Raw genomic sequence first — 20,524 nt, 5'->3', positions numbered from 1 at the left:
ATTAAAACTAAGGTCACATCCACTCACAAATACCCATTATCTTCTGTCCCAATCTCATCTGTATCCACATTATCCTTGATGTTAACTTATGTCAGCCACTGAGCAACAAATGATAGCATAATTTTTTGCCAAAGCACACAAAAGCTACACCAGTAGTGTGTGCAAAAACAATACATGAATTTAAAAATAGTTTAGATAAAATGAGATATGAAGACGGGACACCACAAGCATAGCTCCCCTTCCCGTAAAATACAACTAGGTAAATACAAAATAATTCAAATTATATAGTGAACAACAACAGCCGTTCTGAACAACAAAAGTTGCATTGAGACATATTTCTATAGCCAGAATGATATAACACACTATACATACTGTACATATACTGTCAAGGGCTTTTCCCCCCTTACAAGGGAGGTGGCCAAACTCAAAGACATAAATCCACTCCCACCCATTTCATTCCCCCATACTTCACTCCCACTCACCACCCCTCCCTCCCTTGCTCTTTTCTTGGTTCCTCCTGGATGATGGGTCATCCCTGCAGCTCGCCCACTGCCCTCCCTGGGTCAAAAGCAATGCAGCAAGGCCGCTTCATTTAATTAGTGACCCCTGTCTTCGTCCCCTCATGCAGACAAAGAGAAGATGGGGAGAAATCCCTTTAGGCTGCATCAAAATATCATTTCCACATACTTCCTCACCCACACCCATCCCCCACCCTCCCTTCCATGCATCACGGCATCATCCATACACAATTGTATACTACAATTAGGTAAATACAACTCTTCTCCACTCACCCCTGCCATCTGTCTTCTTCCATCCTTCCTCAACAGACATTCCCCTCTTTCCAATGCCCCTTTTACCCCATCCATCCATCTCATTCTGACCCAGGGCGGTGGGCAGGGTGCAGGGATGACCCGTCATCCAGGAGGTGCTCAGATGAGAGGAAGGGTGGGAGGGGTGTGGAGTGTATTTAGGGATGAAATGGGTGGGAGTGTTTTTATGCCTTTCCTTTTGTGGCTACCTCCCTTGGAAGGGGGAAAAAGCCTTGGTATATGTATGTATGTATGTATCCATCACATCCTAGGTCGACCCCTCATGTTCACTCCTTCCACACCTCTTTCACTAATCTTCCTTTACTCATTCTTTCCATGTGTCCAAACCATCCCAACACTCATAAACCCCATCTCCCAACTCCCGTTTCACCTCATTTCTCACTTTATCTAGCCTAATAACCCCTAACATACTTCTCAGGCATTTCATCTCAAACTCATTTATACTTTTCCTATCTTATATTCTATGTTTCTGCCTTATAAAGTGCTGTTGGCACAATCACTCCTTCATACAATCTCCTCTTAGGCATTTACTTGCTTCTCTCAATCTACATTCTACCTCCACCTCCATTCCTCCCTTTCCTGCCATATTTGCACCCAAATATCTAAAGCTATCCACTGCCACCAGTCTCACTTCCAATTTGCTGCTATCCTCTCCCATTGTACATTTCATCACCTTGTATTTACCCACATTTATCTTCAACTTCCTTCTTTCACACACCTTCTCAAACTGTTACTAACTCCCTCCTCTGATCCTGCTACAAGCAGTGTCGTCAGCAAACAACAACTGGCTTATCTCCCACTTTTCTTCATTTTCTTTAACCATCTTCAACCCCTGACCCACTACCCTTGCATTTACCTCTCGCACCACCCCATCCATGTATAGATTGAACAGCCAGGGTGACAGAACACATCTCTGACCAAGTCCCACCTTTACCTCAAACCACTCACTCTCTTCATTTCTAATCCTAACACACACCCTACTCCTCTCATAAAAACTCTTGACTGCTCTTAACAGCTTTCTTCATATGTCTGTAATACCTCCCACAGTGCCTTCCCGTCTACCCTGTCATAAGCCTTTTCCAGATCCAAAAAAGCCCAAAAAACATCCTTACCTTTTCCTTTACCTTTCTCACATATCTGTCTTACCACAAAAATCTGATATACGCAACCCCTACCTGTCCTAAACTCACACTGTTCCTCACCAATTACTCCCTCTCCTAATCCTCTCAATCAAGACCCTCCCATAGGACTTTCCAACTACACTTAACAAACTGATCCCTTTGAAACTACTACACTCACACTTGTCCCCTTTTCCCGTGTAAAGTGGAACTATACAGGCAACTCTCCAGTCCTCTGGCACTCTATCCTCTCTTAATCAAATATTAAATAACCTCACCAGCCAGTCCACCATCTCTCTACCTCATTTTTTCAGACATTCAGCATGACATCCATCCAACCCAGGTGCCTTACCTGCTCTCATCATCTCAACAACTGCCTTCACTTCATCTTTCCTTATTTCTCCTCCATTTTCTCCACTCATCACGGTCATTTTCTTAGCGCTTCCCACTGCAACTACCTTTCCCTATCCTCCTTCACATTTAACAACTCCCTAAAATATTCTTTATTTTGTATTTTATTTTGTATTTTTAGTTTTACCATAGATTTTTATTTTGATGTTTCAATTTGTAGTTTCACCATAAATAAATAGTTTTTCAATATATAAATAAAAATATAACTCTTTCAAAATTATTCTGAAATTACCTCAGCGGTGACGGTGTTTGGGGGACACTTCCGTAAAGGTGATTGGCTGTACAATACCGACTACCGATATGATTCCAGGAGACGAAACATCGAAGAAGCTTAGACAGAGGTACTTATGGAAGTGGCTAACAGCTATCAAGGGTATAACGAAGAAGATTTTCCAAGAAGATAAGGTGTTGGCAGCTAGACTAAGGGACGAGTACAGTAAAATGTTCCCTGGGTTGTACGCTGACATCAAGACCTTTAATGTTTAAGTGTCAATACGCAAGTTCCAAGGGAAGGTGATCGCCTTCAAATTACCGGTAACTCTAGAGAACGATAAACAATTCAAATACAGTGATGACATGTTTGATGGATTGGAGTGTTCAGACGATATGATAGAGGAGGATTCAGAGGCGTTCACGCGGCATTACTTCCCAGGATATAAGAAATTCGTTAAACATGGTGCAAAGTCTGATCACAGGAACTTCCAGATGCATTTCTTAGACAGACTTTTCAAAACATCAAAAAGAACTGTTATTCACAACAAATATGCTATAAGAAAGGTAAAAGCTGTGATTAAGCATAAAAATGAAACGAAAAAGAAAACTATCGAACACAACGCTCAATCTAACCTCAAACCAAGAACATAACTCTTTCAAAATGATTCTGAAATTACCTCAGTGATGGCGGTGTTTGGGAGACACTTCCGTAAGGGATTCTCTGATTATCTATACCGGAACCACTAAAGAAAACGGAGAAATAGTGACGAAACGACCACACAATGTAGTATATAAGTTGTTCATGAATATTTTTTTAATTGAGCATGGAGTAATCAATATTCCTGAAGACATATTCAAACTAGTAGAAGAAGCTATCAAGATGATTATGCCAGACTATGACACCGTCTACACATCAACCACTGGAGATTCATTGGAGGATATTAAGGATTAGATTTTGGACAAACTAAGGAAGGAAAATAAGGAACTACACGAGAAGTTGGATCAGATCTTCACCATGATGAAGAGGATGAGGGATGAAGACAGCGACGAAGAACATAGGTCGCCCAAATGTAGGTTCCATGCAGAAAAATACTGAGGTAGAATCTGACGAAGGCAAACCGTCGACTAAGAAATAAAACGCATCTGTGGATTGTATGGCCTGCAAACAAAGCGACCAAGTGCCACAGGACAAGCAACCTGCCGAAGGTAGTTGCAGCAAAGCCGCTGCTTGTATATAAAAAATTGAAATTACTCTGCTTATCATGTATGGGGTCACATTTTCATATTTCTTCACTACAACCAAAGTAAACAAATTTATAGCATTCAATCAGCAATACATGTATCTACAGGTAGGTATGGGCCTAATATTACAATATTTGCATTCCTACATAGCATGGGTGCAAGCACTTGTTATACAAGGGGGTAAGGGGCTTCAGTCCATCCCCTAAAATTGAGAAAAGTATTACTATTGTATGTATGCAGTTACTCACACACCCAAAAAATGATGTGTTTGCATCCTTGCTAAATGCCCAAATAAATATTAACAGTATTTTGCAAGAAAATGCAAAGGAAATGAATTGGGAGGAATTGACAATAAAAGGTGGAGAGGAACTCTAGGCAATGTCCTACTGGATTTGACCACTGATTATACATTGACACAATGGGTTAAAGAAAACACTAGATATGGACACAATGAAGAACCAGAGAGACTAGATATTCACTTCTGAGCCAGGAAGAGTGACCACCTACTAATAGAGTTCGAGCTTAAGGAACAAAATGATGTGAGAAGAAATGAGAAGCACAGAGAAGGAAGATTAATGTATAACAAAACTACATACATATACCAAGGCTTTTTCCCCCTTACAAGGGAGGTAGCCAAAAAGGAAAAGGCATAAAATCATTCCCATCCATTCCATCCCTGAATACACTCCACACCCCTCCATCCTCCCTCTTAACTTAGCACTTCCTGGATGACGGGTCATCCCTGCACCTTGTCCACTGCCCTGGGTCAGAAGCAGTGTCGCAAGACACAGCACATCCACAGAAAGGCCGCTTCATTAAATCGGCGACCCCCCTCTCCGTCCCCCCTTGCATAAAAGGAGAAGACGGGGAGGAATCCCTTCGGGCTGCATCAAATTTTGCTCACACATACTACCTCACCCCCATCCCCCTGTCCATTCCACCACATGCATCACATCATCATTCATATGCAGGTAGTCGTCGACTTACGACCTATGCGACTTACGACTGATCGACTTTACAACCACGAGATAGTGCAATAATATTTAACATTTAATAGAGTAATAGAACTGCAATGTTATGCTTGGCAGCGCAGAACAATTACTCCACACGCCGCGAGACGCGAGTACGATAGTTTTGGCAGGCTGCCGAAACCGTCAGCATCCCACCCAGCTAAATATTCTTTCAATTTTTTTCTTTGAAGTAAAATGTTTCCTAATTTTGCATTGCATTTTGTATTTCTATATGTTTTGCAATTAACAAAATGTAACAATAAAACTTTTTTTTATGCCTAGGCTAGTTTGTTGTCGATAACGATATGTTCGGTACAGTACGTAAGCGAAAAAAATGTGTTTTGAAATAAAATAAAATCTTAATTTTGCCTTGCATTTTTTATTTTTATATGTTTTGCAATTAATAAAATGTAACAGTAAAACTTTCTTATGCCTAGTCTGTTATCGATAACAATATGTTCGGTTCAGCATTTTGTATTTTTATGTTTTGCGATTAATAGAATGTAACAGTAAACTTTGTTTATGCCTAGTCTGTTGTCGATAACAATATTTTCGGTACAGTACGTAAACGAAATGAATGTGTTTTGAAATAATAAAAAAAATTCCTAATTTTGCCTTACTATGATTTTAATGTAACCAACAAAAAGTATTAGTAGGTCAAAGATGACAGGACTTTATTCAGTATGCATAGGCCTTGGCTATGTTTCCTAACGAAAATTAGAAAAAAACAATTAATATTAAGCAACGTAGCTCAAAGATAATAAGATTTTATTCAGTATGCATACATTTCCTAAAGAAAGTCTGATGGTAAAATAATATTAAAGTTAAAAAATACAGTATTAAATATCATAGGTTAAAGAGGATAGGATTTTATTCAGTATGCTTAGGCCTAGGCTACGTTTCCCAAAGAAAATCAGATAAAACTACAAAAAGGTTAAAAAATACTGTACAACATAGTTCAAAGATGCTAAGATTATTTCAATATGCTAACTATAATATACAATATATATATATATATATATCTATATATATTATATGTATATATATATATATATATATATACAGTAACAAAAATATTTAAAGGGTAATATATACTGTATATATATAAAGACCGACTTGCGTCCAGATCGACTTACGACCTGTCTGTCGGAACCGAACTCGGTCGTAAGTCGACGACTACCTGTACAACCATTCTCCATTCACCCGTCTTCTGTCCTCTCCCGTCCTTCCTCAACAGACATTCCCCTCTTCCCCAAAGCCCCCTTCACCCCATCCATCCACCTCATCCTAGGACGTCCCTTCATGTTCACTCTCTCCACATCTGCCTTCCATACCTCTTTTACTAGTCTTTCTTCACTCATTCTTTCCATGTGTCCAAACCATCCTAATACTCTTTCATCAACCCTATCTCCCAAGTCCCTTTCCACCCCCATTCTTCCCCTCACCCCCTCATTTCTCACTCTATCTAGCCTAGTAACCCCCATCATACTTCTCATACACCTCATCTCAAACACATTCAAACTCCTTCTCTCTTTCTCTCTTATGTTCCATGTTTCTGCCCCATACAGTGCTGTTGGCACAATCACTCCTTCATACAGCCTCCTTTTAGCATCCATTCCCAAATGTCTATTCCTCAGGAAAAGGTGGAGTGAAGGTGGAGGTAGAATATAGATTGAGAGAAGCGAGTAAATGCCTTGGTGGATTGAAGAGTATAACAAAACTGACTTTGTAAAACTTGGAAAAAAATTCAAAATGCTAGCTGGGAAAATTTTCAAATGATGAAACAAAGATGGAAGAGAAATGGAACATTTTTTAGAGAAAAATATAAGGAGGGAACAAAGAAACTTGTACCTAAGCAGAAACAACAAAAGGGCTTACATAAAGTGTTGATATAATAAAAAGTGTAGCGATGCTAAAGATTGAAGAGATAAAGCCTGGAAAAAATGGGAAAAAAAAGACAAAAAAGTGACTAACTGGCAAACATACATCACACTGAGAAATGAATCTGTGTTGATATTTGAGGAGACGCTCCACTGGGTACCCTGATCGCCCACACATGCATGTACTCGACCCATTTTGCAACTAGCTCCTCCCCATTCAGGTCATGGGTGTTTATATACTCCTCTCCTCCATTTACTGAAACCATAGATCTAATTAGTAATATGCCATGAGTAGACAAAAAAAAAAAAAAAATAATGATAATAATAATAAATCAACAAACAAATTGTCAAGGTTGTATATTCTAGATACATTTCCTTTAAAAATATGTCAGTCATAATCAAATTGTAAATAGATTTCTTTGCTTGCTCAATTACTATGCTGCAAGTGGGGTGCAGGGCAATGTTCCCTCTAAGCTGTGTGCATGTGCATGCACACACGTTTTACAAATAGTACACAAAGGAAAATATATGTGCACACAAGGTTTTCAAGATGAAATTGAAAATTTCTAATTAAAGAAATTAACTGTATAATTTCATAACAATTTAAAACAAAAGAAAGGTGATTTTGAGAATTTGTCAATTTCATAAAATCACATGTCTTGAGATCCTTTGTATTGTGTTCTGCAGTCAGTATGGTGACCCATATAAGTACACACATAGCAAAGAAGGCAAAATTTGCACACAACCAAATTTCTGTGCTCACTCACAGCAAAGAATTAAGAGGGAACATTGGTGTGCAGGCAGGCTTTTAGAAGTGAATTCTCTGTGAATGTCATTAAATATAAAATCTTTAATTCAGGCTAACACCAGTAAATTTGATTAGGCTAAGAAGAACTCCAGCTCTTCAAAGGGAAAAAAATTACTTTTTCAATAATGTAGGTAACAGTGTTTTTGTTACAAGGGATTAGGGGGGAGAGCTGTTACTGTTCCAGGAGTATGAGGGTCTTAGGTTTGCCACTGCTACAGGTTCCCGAGTTTAAGCTCCAATGTAAAAGAGGCTACTACCTGTTGCAAAAGTCAAACTTACAGTACTCTGCCTTGATGCAAGGTGATCAATGCTTCCGAGGTTTTAGGTACAACACCACGCCAGGGTTGTCGTTGGCAAAGTTGATCAAATCCTTCTCAATATGATCTCTGCAATAAAACAAAAACTGTCTGCAGTGGATAACATAAAGAAAAATGGGATCACATGAAGAATTGTCACCCCAGTCTTTGACAGGGTGACAATTCTTCATGTGGGCCATTCTGGGTTTACGATTATTCAGTTGTACAAGTTGATAACAATAAGCACAACCCTCAATCAACCTAAACTAACAATCTTTATTCCACTGTTGATATTTGGCATACTGGGGTGACAATTCTTCAGGTGGGATCTCATGGGGTGACAGTTCTTCATGTGGGCGTTCTGGGGTGACAATTCTTCATGTGCCCTGAAAAATGTAACATTTGCAAAACTTGTTGGTCCATATTGGATGGAGGCTGTTAATGGCTGCCTCATGACCATGGGTCTTCTGCAAGAGAGAGAGACCAATTGATTGATCTCAATACGATGTACACAGGACCCCCATCAATGTGGAATTTATGAGAGTAATTTCAAAGCAACCAACAAAAAAAGGTAATAACCATTGGAAGGTGCCAAAATAGTTCTCAACACCCTCTAAACGATCAAAAATCATTTAAAAGAAACTATTTTTGACACAAAATGTGGACTGTTACATCTATGAGTATGCAAAATATAAGAATATGTGAACTGCAGTTGTGGAACAGCATGTGTTGGGGTGGGGGTGTCATCTTTACATACAGCCTTTAGTTTAATTTTCTTTATTATTATTTTAACATTTATAAGCAGAGCAAAACTGAGATGGGCTGGACATGTGGCACTTATGGAGGACCATAGAACTCCAAAACGAGTAATGATGAGTAGAATGCCTGGAAAGAAGAATTATCTTTAACATAAACATATACATATCCATCACTATGCAATGAATTAGTCAAAACTTACAAGAATGTTAAAATGGATCTTGAACCATTACTTTGCATTCATTCACAACCACCTGCCTTAAATCTAACAATCTTTATTCCCTTTGTATCCAGCTAAATTAAATAACTCCCACAACATAGTAACAGCAAGGAAAATATCCCTTGTACGAGAGGATGTATATTTGTATGGTTTAGACCAGCCTACTGCTCACCACAATGCATATGGCCTGGGGGCATTCAATCAGAGCTCATTATGAGACAAAATGAGAGGACTGTAAACATATACGACAGCAGTCTGCGCAATACTCCCCATGTTGTGTTCACTATGGATACAACTCTCTGGCACCAGTTTACAGGGCCCCAACAAGGGGAGGGGGCGGGGAGTAATGCCCTGAGGTAGGATGTTTTTGGGGGCAATGACCTGAGGCGGGATGTTTGGGGAGGGGGGGGGGCACTTTTGGTGAAAAGAAGGTAAAGCAAATTCCCACTACTGTAATGCACTTTCAATGCAGGATTTATTTATCATGAGTTGTGAGTATAAACATTGTTTTGTGGATGAATCTTACACGTGAGTCGTACTAGTGACCATCAGATGTGGAAGGTGGTGGTGTGTGTGTGTGTGTGGGGGGGGGGGAGTCAGCACTTTTCAACTCGCCCCAGGGTGGCACTTACCCATGTTGTTAAATTGCCAGTTTATAGTAAACATAAATCGTACAGTTTCTGTTTGAAAGGCCTACACCCTTCCATGAGCTGCCTATGGGTGACTTGACCACTTTGGAAATTTATAATGGTTTACAACTGTGTGTGTGTGTGTGTATTTACCTAGTTGTATTTTGCGGGAAGGGGAGCTATGCTCATGATGTCCCACCATTGTATCTCGCAGTGTCTAATTTGTTTTTAAACTCATGAATGGTTTTTGCGCATACTATTTCATAATCCAGTTAGTTCCAAGTGTCCATAACTCTATGTGGAAAACTGTTTTTCTTCAGTTCTCTTCTATAGCTATGTTTTTTTATTTTCTTTCCATGTCCTCTTGTGTTTCTTTTGTCCCAGTTAAGTAAGTTCTCTCTATCAAGTATCTCTGTGCCTTTCATGATTCTGTAGATGGTCAATAGGTCACCTCTCTTCTTTGCTCCAGTGTCGGTAACTCCAGTTTAGCCAATCTCTCCTCGTATGATAGGTTTGCAAGTGCAGGTGCCATTTTTGTAGCTGCTCTTTGGATTCTTTCTATTTTCTTTATATTCTTTTTGGTACTGGGGGACCACAATGTCACCGCATACTCTAATCTAGGCCTTATCAATGTAACCAATATTTTTTTTATCATGTCTTCGTCCAAGTATGTAAATGCCACTTTTATTGATCTTAGCAAGTTGTAAGTCTCCCTGACAATTTTGTTAATCTGTATATCATAGGACAAGTCGTTCGTGATAATTACACCCAAATCTTTTTCGGATCCTACTTTCTTTACTTCCTTGGTTCCAATTGTATATTTTCCTGATATTCTGTTTTTGCTTTTTCCAAACTCCATTATGCTACACTTCTTAGTATCAAAGTCCACTTCCCATTTCTGACTCCAGTTCCATACCCTATTTAGGTCTTCTTGCAGTGCTTCACAGTCCTCATCAGTTTCTACTTTCCTTAACAGTTTGGCGTCATCAGCAAAGAAGCTCATATAGCAGTTCACGTCCTCATCCATGTCATTCATATAGATAGCAAACATTATTGGTGCCAGTACAGATCCTTGCGGTACTCCACTGATCACCTCTTTCCAATTTGAATATTTTTCTCTGAGCACTACTCTCATCTTTCTACCAGTCAGAAAGTCCTCCATCCATTTTAGTAGGTTTCCTTGTATTCCTCCTATGTGTTCCAGTTTTTTTTAGTAATTTTCTGTGTGGTACTTTGTCAAAGGCTTTCTGCAAGTCTAGGAATGCACAATCAGCTCATCCATTTCTTTCTTGCACTATGTCTATTAGTCTTGAGTAAAAGCATATTAAGTTTGTGGTGCATGATCTACCTTGTCTGAACCTGAATTGTCTTGGATTTAATATGTTGTTGTCTTCCAGATGTTTTACCCATCTATTCTTGATTATTTTCGCACAAATGTGTGTGTGTGTATTTACCTAGTTTACCTAGTTGTATTTACCTAGTTGTATTTTGCGGGAAGGGGAGCTATGCTCGTGATGTCCCGCCTTTGTATCTCGCAGTGTCTAGTTTGTTTTTAAACTCTTGAATGGTTTTTGCGCATACTTATTTCATTGTCCAGTTTGTTCCAAGTGTCCAAAACTCTATGAGGAAAACTGTTTTTCTTCAGTTCTCTTCTATAGCTATGTTTTTTTATTTTCTTTCCATGTCCTCTCGTGTTTCTTTTGTCCCAGTTAAGTAAGTTCTCTCTATCGAGTACCTCTGTGCCTCTCATGATTCTGTAGATGGTCAATAGGTCACCTCTCTCTTCTTTGCTCCAGTGTCGGTAACTCCAGTTTAGCCCATCTCTCCTCGTATGATAGATTTGCAAGTGCAGGTGCCATTTTTGTAGCTGCTCTTTGGATTCTTTCTATTTTCTTTATATTCTTTTTGGTACTGGGGGACCACAATGTCGCCGCATACTCTAATCTAGGCCTTATCAATGTAACCAATATTTTTTTTTATCATGTCTTCGTCCAAGTATGTAAATGCCACTTTTATTGATCTTAGCAAGTTGTAAGTCTCCCTGACAATTTTGTTAATCTGTATATCATAGGACAAGTCGTTCGTGATAATTACACCCAAATCTTTTTCGGATCCTACTTTCTTTACTTCCTTGGTTCCAATTGTATATTTTCCTGATATTCTGTTTTTGCTTTTTCCAAACTCCATTATGCTACACTTCTTAGTATCAAAGTCCACTTCCCATTTCTGACTCCAGTTCCATACCCTATTTAGGTCTTCTTGCAGTGCTTCACAGTCCTCATCAGTTTCTACTTTCCTTAACAGTTTGGCGTCATCAGCAAAGAAGCTCATATAGCAGTTCACGTCCTCATCCATGTCATTCATATAGATAGCAAACATTATTGGTGCCAGTACAGATCCTTGCGGTACTCCACTGATCACCTCTTTCCAATTTGAATATTTTTCTCTGAGCACTACTCTCATCTTTCTACCAGTCAGAAAGTCCTCCATCCATTTTAGTAGGTTTCCTTGTATTCCTCCTATGTGTTCCAGTTTTTTTTAGTAATTTTCTGTGTGGTACTTTGTCAAAGGCTTTCTGCAAGTCTAGGAATGCACAATCAGCTCATCCATTTCTTTCTTGCACTATGTCTATTAGTCTTGAGTAAAAGCATATTAAGTTTGTGGTGCATGATCTACCTTGTCTGAACCTGAATTGTCTTGGATTTAATATGTTGTTGTCTTCCAGATGTTTTACCCATCTATTCTTGATTATTTTCGCACAAATGTGTGTGTGTGTATTTACCTAGTTTACCTAGTTGTATTTACCTAGTTGTATTTTGCGGGAAGGGGAGCTATGCTCGTGATGTCCCGCCTTTGTATCTCGCAGTGTCTAGTTTGTTTTTAAACTCTTGAATGGTTTTTGCGCATACTTATTTCATTGTCCAGTTTGTTCCAAGTGTCCAAAACTCTATGAGGAAAACTGTTTTTCTTCAGTTCTCTTCTATAGCTATGTTTTTTTATTTTCTTTCCATGTCCTCTCGTGTTTCTTTTGTCCCAGTTAAGTAAGTTCTCTCTATCGAGTACCTCTGTGCCTCTCATGATTCTGTAGATGGTCAATAGGTCACCTCTCTCTTCTTTGCTCCAGTGTCGGTAACTCCAGTTTAGCCCATCTCTCCTCGTATGATAGATTTGCAAGTGCAGGTGCCATTTTTGTAGCTGCTCTTTGGATTCTTTCTATTTTCTTTATATTCTTTTTGGTACTGGGGGACCACAATGTCGCCGCATACTCTAATCTAGGCCTTATCAATGTAACCAATATTTTTTTTTATCATGTCTTCGTCCAAGTATGTAAATGCCACTTTTATTGATCTTAGCAAGTTGTAAGTCTCCCTGACAATTTTGTTAATCTGTATATCATAGGACAAGTCGTTCGTGATAATTACACCCAAATCTTTTTCGGATCCTACTTTCTTTACTTCTTTGGTTCCAATTGTATATTTTCTTGATATTCTGTTTTTGCTTTTTCCAAACTCCATTATGCTACACTTCTTAGTATTAAAGTCCACTTCCCATTTCTGACTCCAGTTCCATACCCTATTTAGGTCTTCTTGCAGTGCTTCACAGTCCTCATCAGTTTCTATTTTCCTTAGCAGTTTGGCGTCATCAGCAAAAAAGCTCATGTAGCAGTTCACGTCCTCGTCCATGTCATTCATATAGATAGCAAACATTATTGGTGTGTGTGTGTGTGTGTGTGTGTGATTTACCATGGTCTTTGGATCACGTGTTGAACTCATGATCGACAGTTATTTCCCTCCCAGAAGAGAGCTCAAGAGCTCATATTTGACCAATCTAGGCGTGTGTGTGTGTGTTTACCACCTCCATGATTCACCATGGTCTTGAATCACATGTTGGAATCATGATCAACAGTTATTAACCTCCTGGATCAGAGCTCAGAGCTCATATGAGTGATCTATGGGTAATACTGCGACCTTACACGCAAACACACACACACACACCCATCTCCCCACCCACAAGAGTTGGAGTAACACCCTGCAGTGCAGTGATACTGAAATTATTTCAGCCCTGGGCAGGAGTCAAACCCGGACTGCCGTAGTGGCAGGCGAGAACTCTAACCACAGTGCCACGAGGTGTGTGTGTGTGTGTGTGTGTGTGTGTGTGTGTGTGTGTGTGTGTGTGTGTAAAGACCAGATATACAGTGCTGCTGGAGATTTTGTGCAAGTGGGTGGCTCTTTTTTCGGTACTTTTTTTTTTTTTTTTTTTTTTAGAAATGCACATCTATGCAATATAGCAATAGAAAATTAAATAATAACTTTGTAAATTATAATACATCAACACAATATGTTTTTCTTGGCAGAAATTAATAACAGAAAAAATTGCTACAAGTGACACACTAATGAACAGAACAACTATGACTGCTTGAGATGCCATCTTTGTTGTGATAGATGCAAAGGTCAAAGAAATAAAAGTATGATATATTCGTCTAACGTAACCAGCGTACATGTGGTACATGTAATTCTAGAGGTCATCAAGGTCGTTGTCATCATCAGGGATGTTGATGGCCTGTTTAGTCATCCGATTTGACTGCTAGCGGTAGAGTTTCATAGCTTGAAGAAAATCATGAAGGATTACAAAGGCGGAGCATGCAAACAGGAGACCTTTTGGTCCATAATTAGGTCGTATGCAAAAAAATATATAAATGATAAAAAAAATATATAAAATAAAAATTATACTAATATAAATAATACTAAATAATACACAGGTATAGTTAAATAAACAAACAGGTAAATAGTAATAATAAACTGATATATAAGTAATAAATATGGAAATCAAGCAAATAAGACAAATAATAACAAACAAATAATCAAATAATATAAAATAAATGGCAGTCGTTACAGCACCTTGCTTAAATGTTTATCTAAACGAATCTTAAAGCTTCGAACTGAACTACATCTCAGTTCCTTGGCACTGTTTTAAAAATATGTAGCTTGGTGACATCACTTGGAGAGGGAGAACACCCGGTACACACCATCAGCACCATTGTCAAACTGACAACACTGACAGGACTGGAGAGAAGACAATATGGCATCTTGAACCTATTGTCACAACTCCACTCAGTAGTGTATTTGCTTAAAACATTTTTTTCTTATTGATCTCCACCAAGAAAAGCATATACTACATTGATGTATTACAAGTTACAAAAGTGAATATCTAATTTTCTATTGTTATATAGGTGAGTAGTTCCAGAAAAAAATAGACATCTTTATTTGCTTGATAATTATACTTATTTTATGGTCACTAGCTAGTGCACACCATATGGAATCATTGAGTGACATACATTGGGCCCACTGGATATACAAACAATGATAATGGGGATGGCAGGATTTGGTTAAGTCCTGCAGGGTTCTGGCATCTTTTAAAATGATCACAGCACCCCTGGTAAAGACAATCCAGTTCTATTCCAGTATCACACATATGCGTTTTACACAATTTTTTTTTCCCATTTAAATGATTTTTTTCTATAGGATGATTATGTTAGGTTAGGCTAGAATATATTAGGTTAGGAGCTATTGGGTATTGTAGATTTCATGTTATATATCCATGTTTGCATGATTCTGGAACTTATCCTTTTCTTTTGGCATCTGAAAGATCTATTTCTCCTATAGAATGGTTATGTTAGGTTAGGAGTTACTGAAAAACAAGTTTCATGTCAAATATCCGTGTTTGTGCGACTCTGGAATCTCTTCCTTTTTACAATTTTTCAGCTTGAATGTTGAATTGCAATTTTCTCAAAATCCAATCACTTTTTTCATCTTAAAAACTTAAAAGAAACCTGTTCTGCATATCTTTATTGTATACCACACTCCTGGAGAGTAACAGTATAGTTTTGTTATAAAACCATAAACACCACATTCATTCTATATATGATATACAAATTCATTAGAGATTACAAATTATATTCTATATCTGGTAATCGTTTTATGACCGAGTATTCAACCAAATGTCATGATTGATTAAAAATTGGTATAAACACGAATAGGCTGTGAACTTGCCTCATTTCTCTGCTTCCTCTATGGTTTTTCCGACATGCCTCGTAGTTGCCTTAAAATAAAGAAATTGAAAGGCTTAAAATAAATTGGATACTATGTTATTAAAGATAATGATACAATCTCAATGTCATGACACTGTCACTTGTCAGGAATGAACTGTGGCCAGACCATTGTCTTGGAATGTGGTGAATACAACGTATTACTGTCAGGCCCTACATGTAACACAACCTTCAGACTACCTTGCAATGCCAATGGGTCAGTAACTCAAGTAATTGCCAAATGGCCAACTTCATGAAGCTTTGTTTTTAAAGCTATGCCTATGTCTAATCTTTTCTGAAGGCCAAGGTAGTGCATTTACATGTACCATGTGTAATGTATATCAAAAACCTACCCCTGCATACAACAAGTGTACAACATGAGGAACACAACTGAATCTATTCAACTCACATGCTTGATGAATAACCCTTACTTCATACATTTCCCATCCTTGTAACGGATCTGTCTGTTCTTATACTGCCGCCCTGTGCAGTTTCGATTCTATATGTTTGCTTGGCCAGTAACAACATGACTTTCTCCTTTGCAAAGATCAATTTTGTTGAGACCATGTCTACATTAACCTCATCCACAAATACCACTACAGAATACATTTTATCTTCACCTACAATACAGAAAGGTTCCCGCTGTCAGATTACTTGCAACTATCAATAAACATGGAAATTTGACAACTTCACCTTCCATGTATAGCACCAAAACCGAGAACTAATGGATGAGGACTAAGAAGTTTCATTCTTGTTCAAGTGACTCCAAGCAATTTATCATATGCAGCAACATTCAAAGGCATTGTGATGATCTAGGCCTATATCACATGGCTCCTACAAAATTTTAGTTAGCAACAAGAGTCCAACCCTGCAATTTAGGTTGTGAAAATTAACCCAAGTGTCCATATCACCACAGACAGTAGTGAAGACAAAAATGACAGACAATGGTGAAAAAATGACCAGATGGCATGTCTGGAGATACTGAGAGCTGAAACTACTAACTTCCATTACATGTAAACACACAATTTTTACATGCACCTACTCTAACCAATACTTAGTATAGGCCTATATTGGGAGAGGGATAAAAATATGTAAGTGCTCTTCAGATTCATCAAAGGTACATGTACATCATATACCAGGTACATACATGTACTGACACTATTGTTCACAAAATGCATTTTTTATAAACGGGCATGCAAACTCTGATATCACATTGACATTTACCAATAACATGAATAATAGACGAGAATTTTGCCCATCCAGGTAAAAGAAAAGTTTTAAAATTTAAAGATATCCATCCATAAACATGTAACCTTAAATTAAATGGAGTGCAAATATGGGATGCAAACCCATTCATCATATGGGAAAAAAAAAAAAAAAACTTAGCTGTGACATCCCTGAACAGGTACAGTGCCAAGCTCACGAGACAATTTGGAAACCCCCATATATTCCTAAATCCTGCAAATTCAGTGGATAGGTAAAAAAAAAACTATTTTCTTGGTGAGCTTGTTTACAATAAGGTAGTAGCAAGATTCATTCTGAAGGATATTCTTAACAACCGACATTGTTTCCAACCTTGATGCAGTTGCTACCCTGGTATGTTGAAATCAATCCTAGGTTGCTGCCTAGACTCGCATGTACTTCTTTGTAATGAACACTGCAACAAAAACCAGCTGGAATAGGGCCTGTGAAATGCTTTTTTTTTCTTTTACCAGTAACAGCTGCCTGTTCTTCCTTGGGTGAATTACAGAACATGCTGTACTCAGAAAGGCTTCGAATAACCTGCTGAAGAGGGAACTTGGGTTTTCAAACCAACTTCTTCAACTTCTGAAGGAAGTGTTCAAGTGGGAAGGCTGAGACATTATTTAAAATGCCAAACAACCTGACATCTTCATGCACATTATAGACAATTTGATCCTTACCATACATGTCTGAAAATTTTTGTACAAACAATAGACTGAGCTCAAGGGCATAATTAGAGTACTGCAATGAAAGTGAAGGACTCAACATAATGTAGATAGCAACAGAAAGCAAAAGGAAGTTTTTGTACATCTCATCAGGTAGCTCGTCAGCTAAAACAACAGGCTCTGTATAAAGTAAGAACTGACGAAATTCAGTAGCTTTCCAACAATCCTTCTCCTGAATTGGTCTGGGTTTTTTGGCAAACTCTCTAGGAACATAGTTCCCCATATTGCATAACAAGTCTGACAAAACTGCAGCAGTCCTTGAACCTAACCTAACACTTCGAGGACTTTTGAACCAAAGATTAAGCAGTCATCTAGTGACACCAAGGCACACAAGGTGGAAATTCAGAGAGGTCTACAAGGGGTGATAGGCCAAGTTGATGCTCTTCATCTGTTTGATGGGCAAATTCATAGTCAGTCCTGTGGGGAGCATCTAGTACCGGAAATGTCATCATCTTCAACCAGACACCGACGCGTTTGCATCTTTGATAGCAGCCACTATAACCAGAATGCCCCTTACAGTTCTTAACAAAGGCTCGGGCTGGTGCATCACAAATGAATGCTGAAATATGAACTGGTATGACTACCATCAAATGTAACACCTTCACGTTGGACAAGTTTCATATCTTCAATGAACGGTTTCAAGAATGCAGACGTAGGATCATTTGGCTTAGAAGAACCATAAAACAACCCTACAATAAATGGGTCTTTGTGAACTGGATGCTCTGGCATGCCTAAAATAGGCCAGAACTGATCAGGTGAACTCTTCCATATTGGAAACCCATCAATGTTAAGCTCAAGTGATAAAGTTTGAGCTGCCAATGATGGATACATTTTCAATCATGAAATTATTCTTGGTTCCAAACCAAAATGATAGTATGACCCACCAGCAACCTCTCTCATATCTGTTACTGTCTCAGTGCGCATTAATGTTCTTGGGTCTTTGAGAAGGTCAGGATGACTTTTCCATAATATGCCAAGAAGGGAATACAGGGCAATGTGTGAAATTTTAAATTTACGGGCCCAGGCCATTCTGCCAAATTTTCACGGATACATTCAGATTCTCCCACTTCATCCTCCGAGTCAGATGAAGAATAAAAAATTTCATCTGAAAAATTGATTAACAAACTTCCTGCATAACCATTGTCAAGGTCACCCATATCACCAACCGAATAGCCAACTGCACTCTCATATGTCGAAATGTAATCATGCAAGGAACCAGTCGTGCCAGTACTTCCACTATTATACGTCATCACGGTCATGGCTGTTTAAATGATCAAAACCTTCTTGAACAAAACAAAGTGAATGATCATCAGCAATGTTCTCGCAGCTGTCCAGACTATATTCAGATACAGCAGGCATGGTAAAAACTAAAGGCATTTCACTTTCATCATTACTTTCACAGCTATAATCAGCAATTTCCAGAAGATGCCGTGAAACCCCAGCTAAAATGATTCCTTCTACGATGAGTCCAATACTCAATAATAGGACACAGGTTTGAACTCGGCCATTTTCAATTTAAAAACTGGCTCTAATTCCAAATGCAAACCAATAAAATAGTTATGTACGTATGCCAACAAAATATTAAATATATAAAAACCCAAGCCTTGGCATGCTAGATTTAGGCCTTGCACTTATACTGCAAACACCATTGATCCAATCTCGCTGTCTTTAAGTTTAAGGCAGAGATGCCTAATCCCAGTGACTAACCCAAAATAGCTTGAAATCAAGTGCACGGATGGATGGATGGGGGGGGGGGGTTCTTCTGTACCACACAGCAGTCAGCATTAATTAATCAGGGTGACCTAGGCTACATGCATCCCTACATAAACATGTTAAAACTAGAACGCTAGACCTAAATAGTTGTTTACGTAGTGTGAATGTACGTACTCTCCAACAGCAATCATAGCAGTGTGACTAATCATTCGGCCTACATAACCCTGCATGCATACACTCGCGCTGAGCAAGCATTACCAAGTCTTGTTGCACGCATGGAAGACACAGGCTTCGATCATGAAGGTATAAACAGAACTAATTCAAATCAAAGCATATAGTAAATTACGATGAATCGTCAAAAAGATGATCCCAAGAACCATAGTGACTAAAAAGGCAAGACGTCCATTACTTTACCAGAGAAAACTTACAGAATTTGACGTGCTGAAACTGTTCACTCAAGTATTGTTCTAAAAATGGAGCACTGGCGGGCTGTGGTTTGGTGGCGCGATTCGAACGGTTTAAACAAATTACATGATTTCGCGTAGGTTTGAAATCAAATGTCAACATAAAGGTATTTTAAAATATAAAAAAAATCCCTGTGACTAAATAACTGTAGGCCTAGAGGTGGAAAATACGTAGCATGCTTTACCATATTCGGAAACTGTCAGATTTGATCGGCACCCTCCGGGTCGTCATCAGGATCCCCGCGATCGCCTGCATGTTGACATATTGATGATAGGGATCGAGGCCTAGTTTTTAGTTAGGCCTATTTTGAGCGGAATAATTACATTAATTTTACAGTTGATACAACAAAAGCTCACAGCTAGTGGGCCATGACAGAAATTGGATGACTGCCGCTCCGAAAGGGAACCTTTATTTTTTTCCTTACACGTCAGATCGCATCATGTTAAATTGATGTAGAATCAACGTTGGGAATTCGTTGTCTGCATGTTACGTGTACCATCGACACACGGCAAAATATCGACGTGGATACGGCGTCGATATTCGACGTTTTACCGACGCCGACCTTCTTCGACGGTTTTGGTCTTTTCTCAACGTCGATCCAACGTTGGCTTGCTATCTGGGTAGCAGCTTCCCAAAGTGGGAGTCCTATACCTAATTATGCGTCAGCAATTAGCGAGATGTTCCCTCGGACTTCGAGATATCGATTATTTGAAACTTCAATAGAAAACAGGCAAAAATTGAAGTCTTATAATTTCATTGAATTCCGATTACAGAAAAACGATGTCGTCTTTCTCGACCTATCAATACAGTTCCAAGTTTAAAATTTCGTATAGCAAGGGGTGGTTTGACGTATGTAAGGGTCGAATTTAATTGGTGCATAG

General features: G+C 38.7%; 2 protein-coding genes across 13 annotated transcripts in view; both read right to left on the bottom strand.

Annotated features, from left to right (window-relative positions):
- Positions 1–19,688, bottom strand: part of LOC143020645 (3-hydroxy-3-methylglutaryl-coenzyme A reductase-like) — a 38,039-nt gene extending 18,351 nt beyond the window's left edge. For 3 of the 12 annotated variants that reach the window (XM_076177151.1, XM_076177147.1, XM_076177159.1), the window contains exons 1-5: positions 19,607–19,688; positions 15,464–15,512; positions 8,080–8,194; positions 7,792–7,898; positions 6,811–6,960 (exon numbers count right to left, since the gene is read on the bottom strand). The gene's annotated coding sequence lies outside the window, so the exon portion shown is untranslated. Of the gene's footprint in view, positions 1–6,810; positions 6,961–7,791; positions 7,920–8,079; positions 8,195–15,463; positions 15,513–19,352; positions 19,403–19,606 lie in introns of those variants that run through there. The other 9 variants (XM_076177157.1, XM_076177153.1, XM_076177150.1 and 6 more) reach the window with 8 other exon arrangements.
- LOC143020471 (uncharacterized) lies at positions 7,817–17,688 on the bottom strand. The gene is made up of 2 exons (XM_076176895.1): positions 17,381–17,688; positions 7,817–7,898 (listed from the first exon to the last, which is right to left on the bottom strand). Exons 1-2 carry the CDS (start codon positions 17,686–17,688, stop codon positions 7,817–7,819), a joined length of 390 nt encoding a protein of 129 aa, XP_076033010.1.
- Positions 19,689–20,524: the final 836 nt, after the last annotated feature.

Source organism: Oratosquilla oratoria, chromosome 40, assembly GCF_046742065.1.
Source record: "Oratosquilla oratoria isolate Oo_2021 chromosome 40, ASM4674206v1, whole genome shotgun sequence".
Taxonomy (NCBI): domain Eukaryota; kingdom Metazoa; phylum Arthropoda; class Malacostraca; order Stomatopoda; family Squillidae; genus Oratosquilla; species Oratosquilla oratoria.
This window is presented reverse-complemented; position numbering and strand designations above follow the sequence as displayed.

Coding starts and splice junctions, on each gene's coding strand:
- LOC143020471 (XM_076176895.1), bottom strand. CDS start 17,688: ATGGGGAACTATGTTCCTAGAGAGTTTGCCAAAAAACCCAGACCAATT. Junction 7,899..17,380: donor AATGTGCATGAAGATGTCAG/GTTGTTTGGCAT, acceptor GTTTTATTGCAG/AGATCATATTGAGAAGGATT.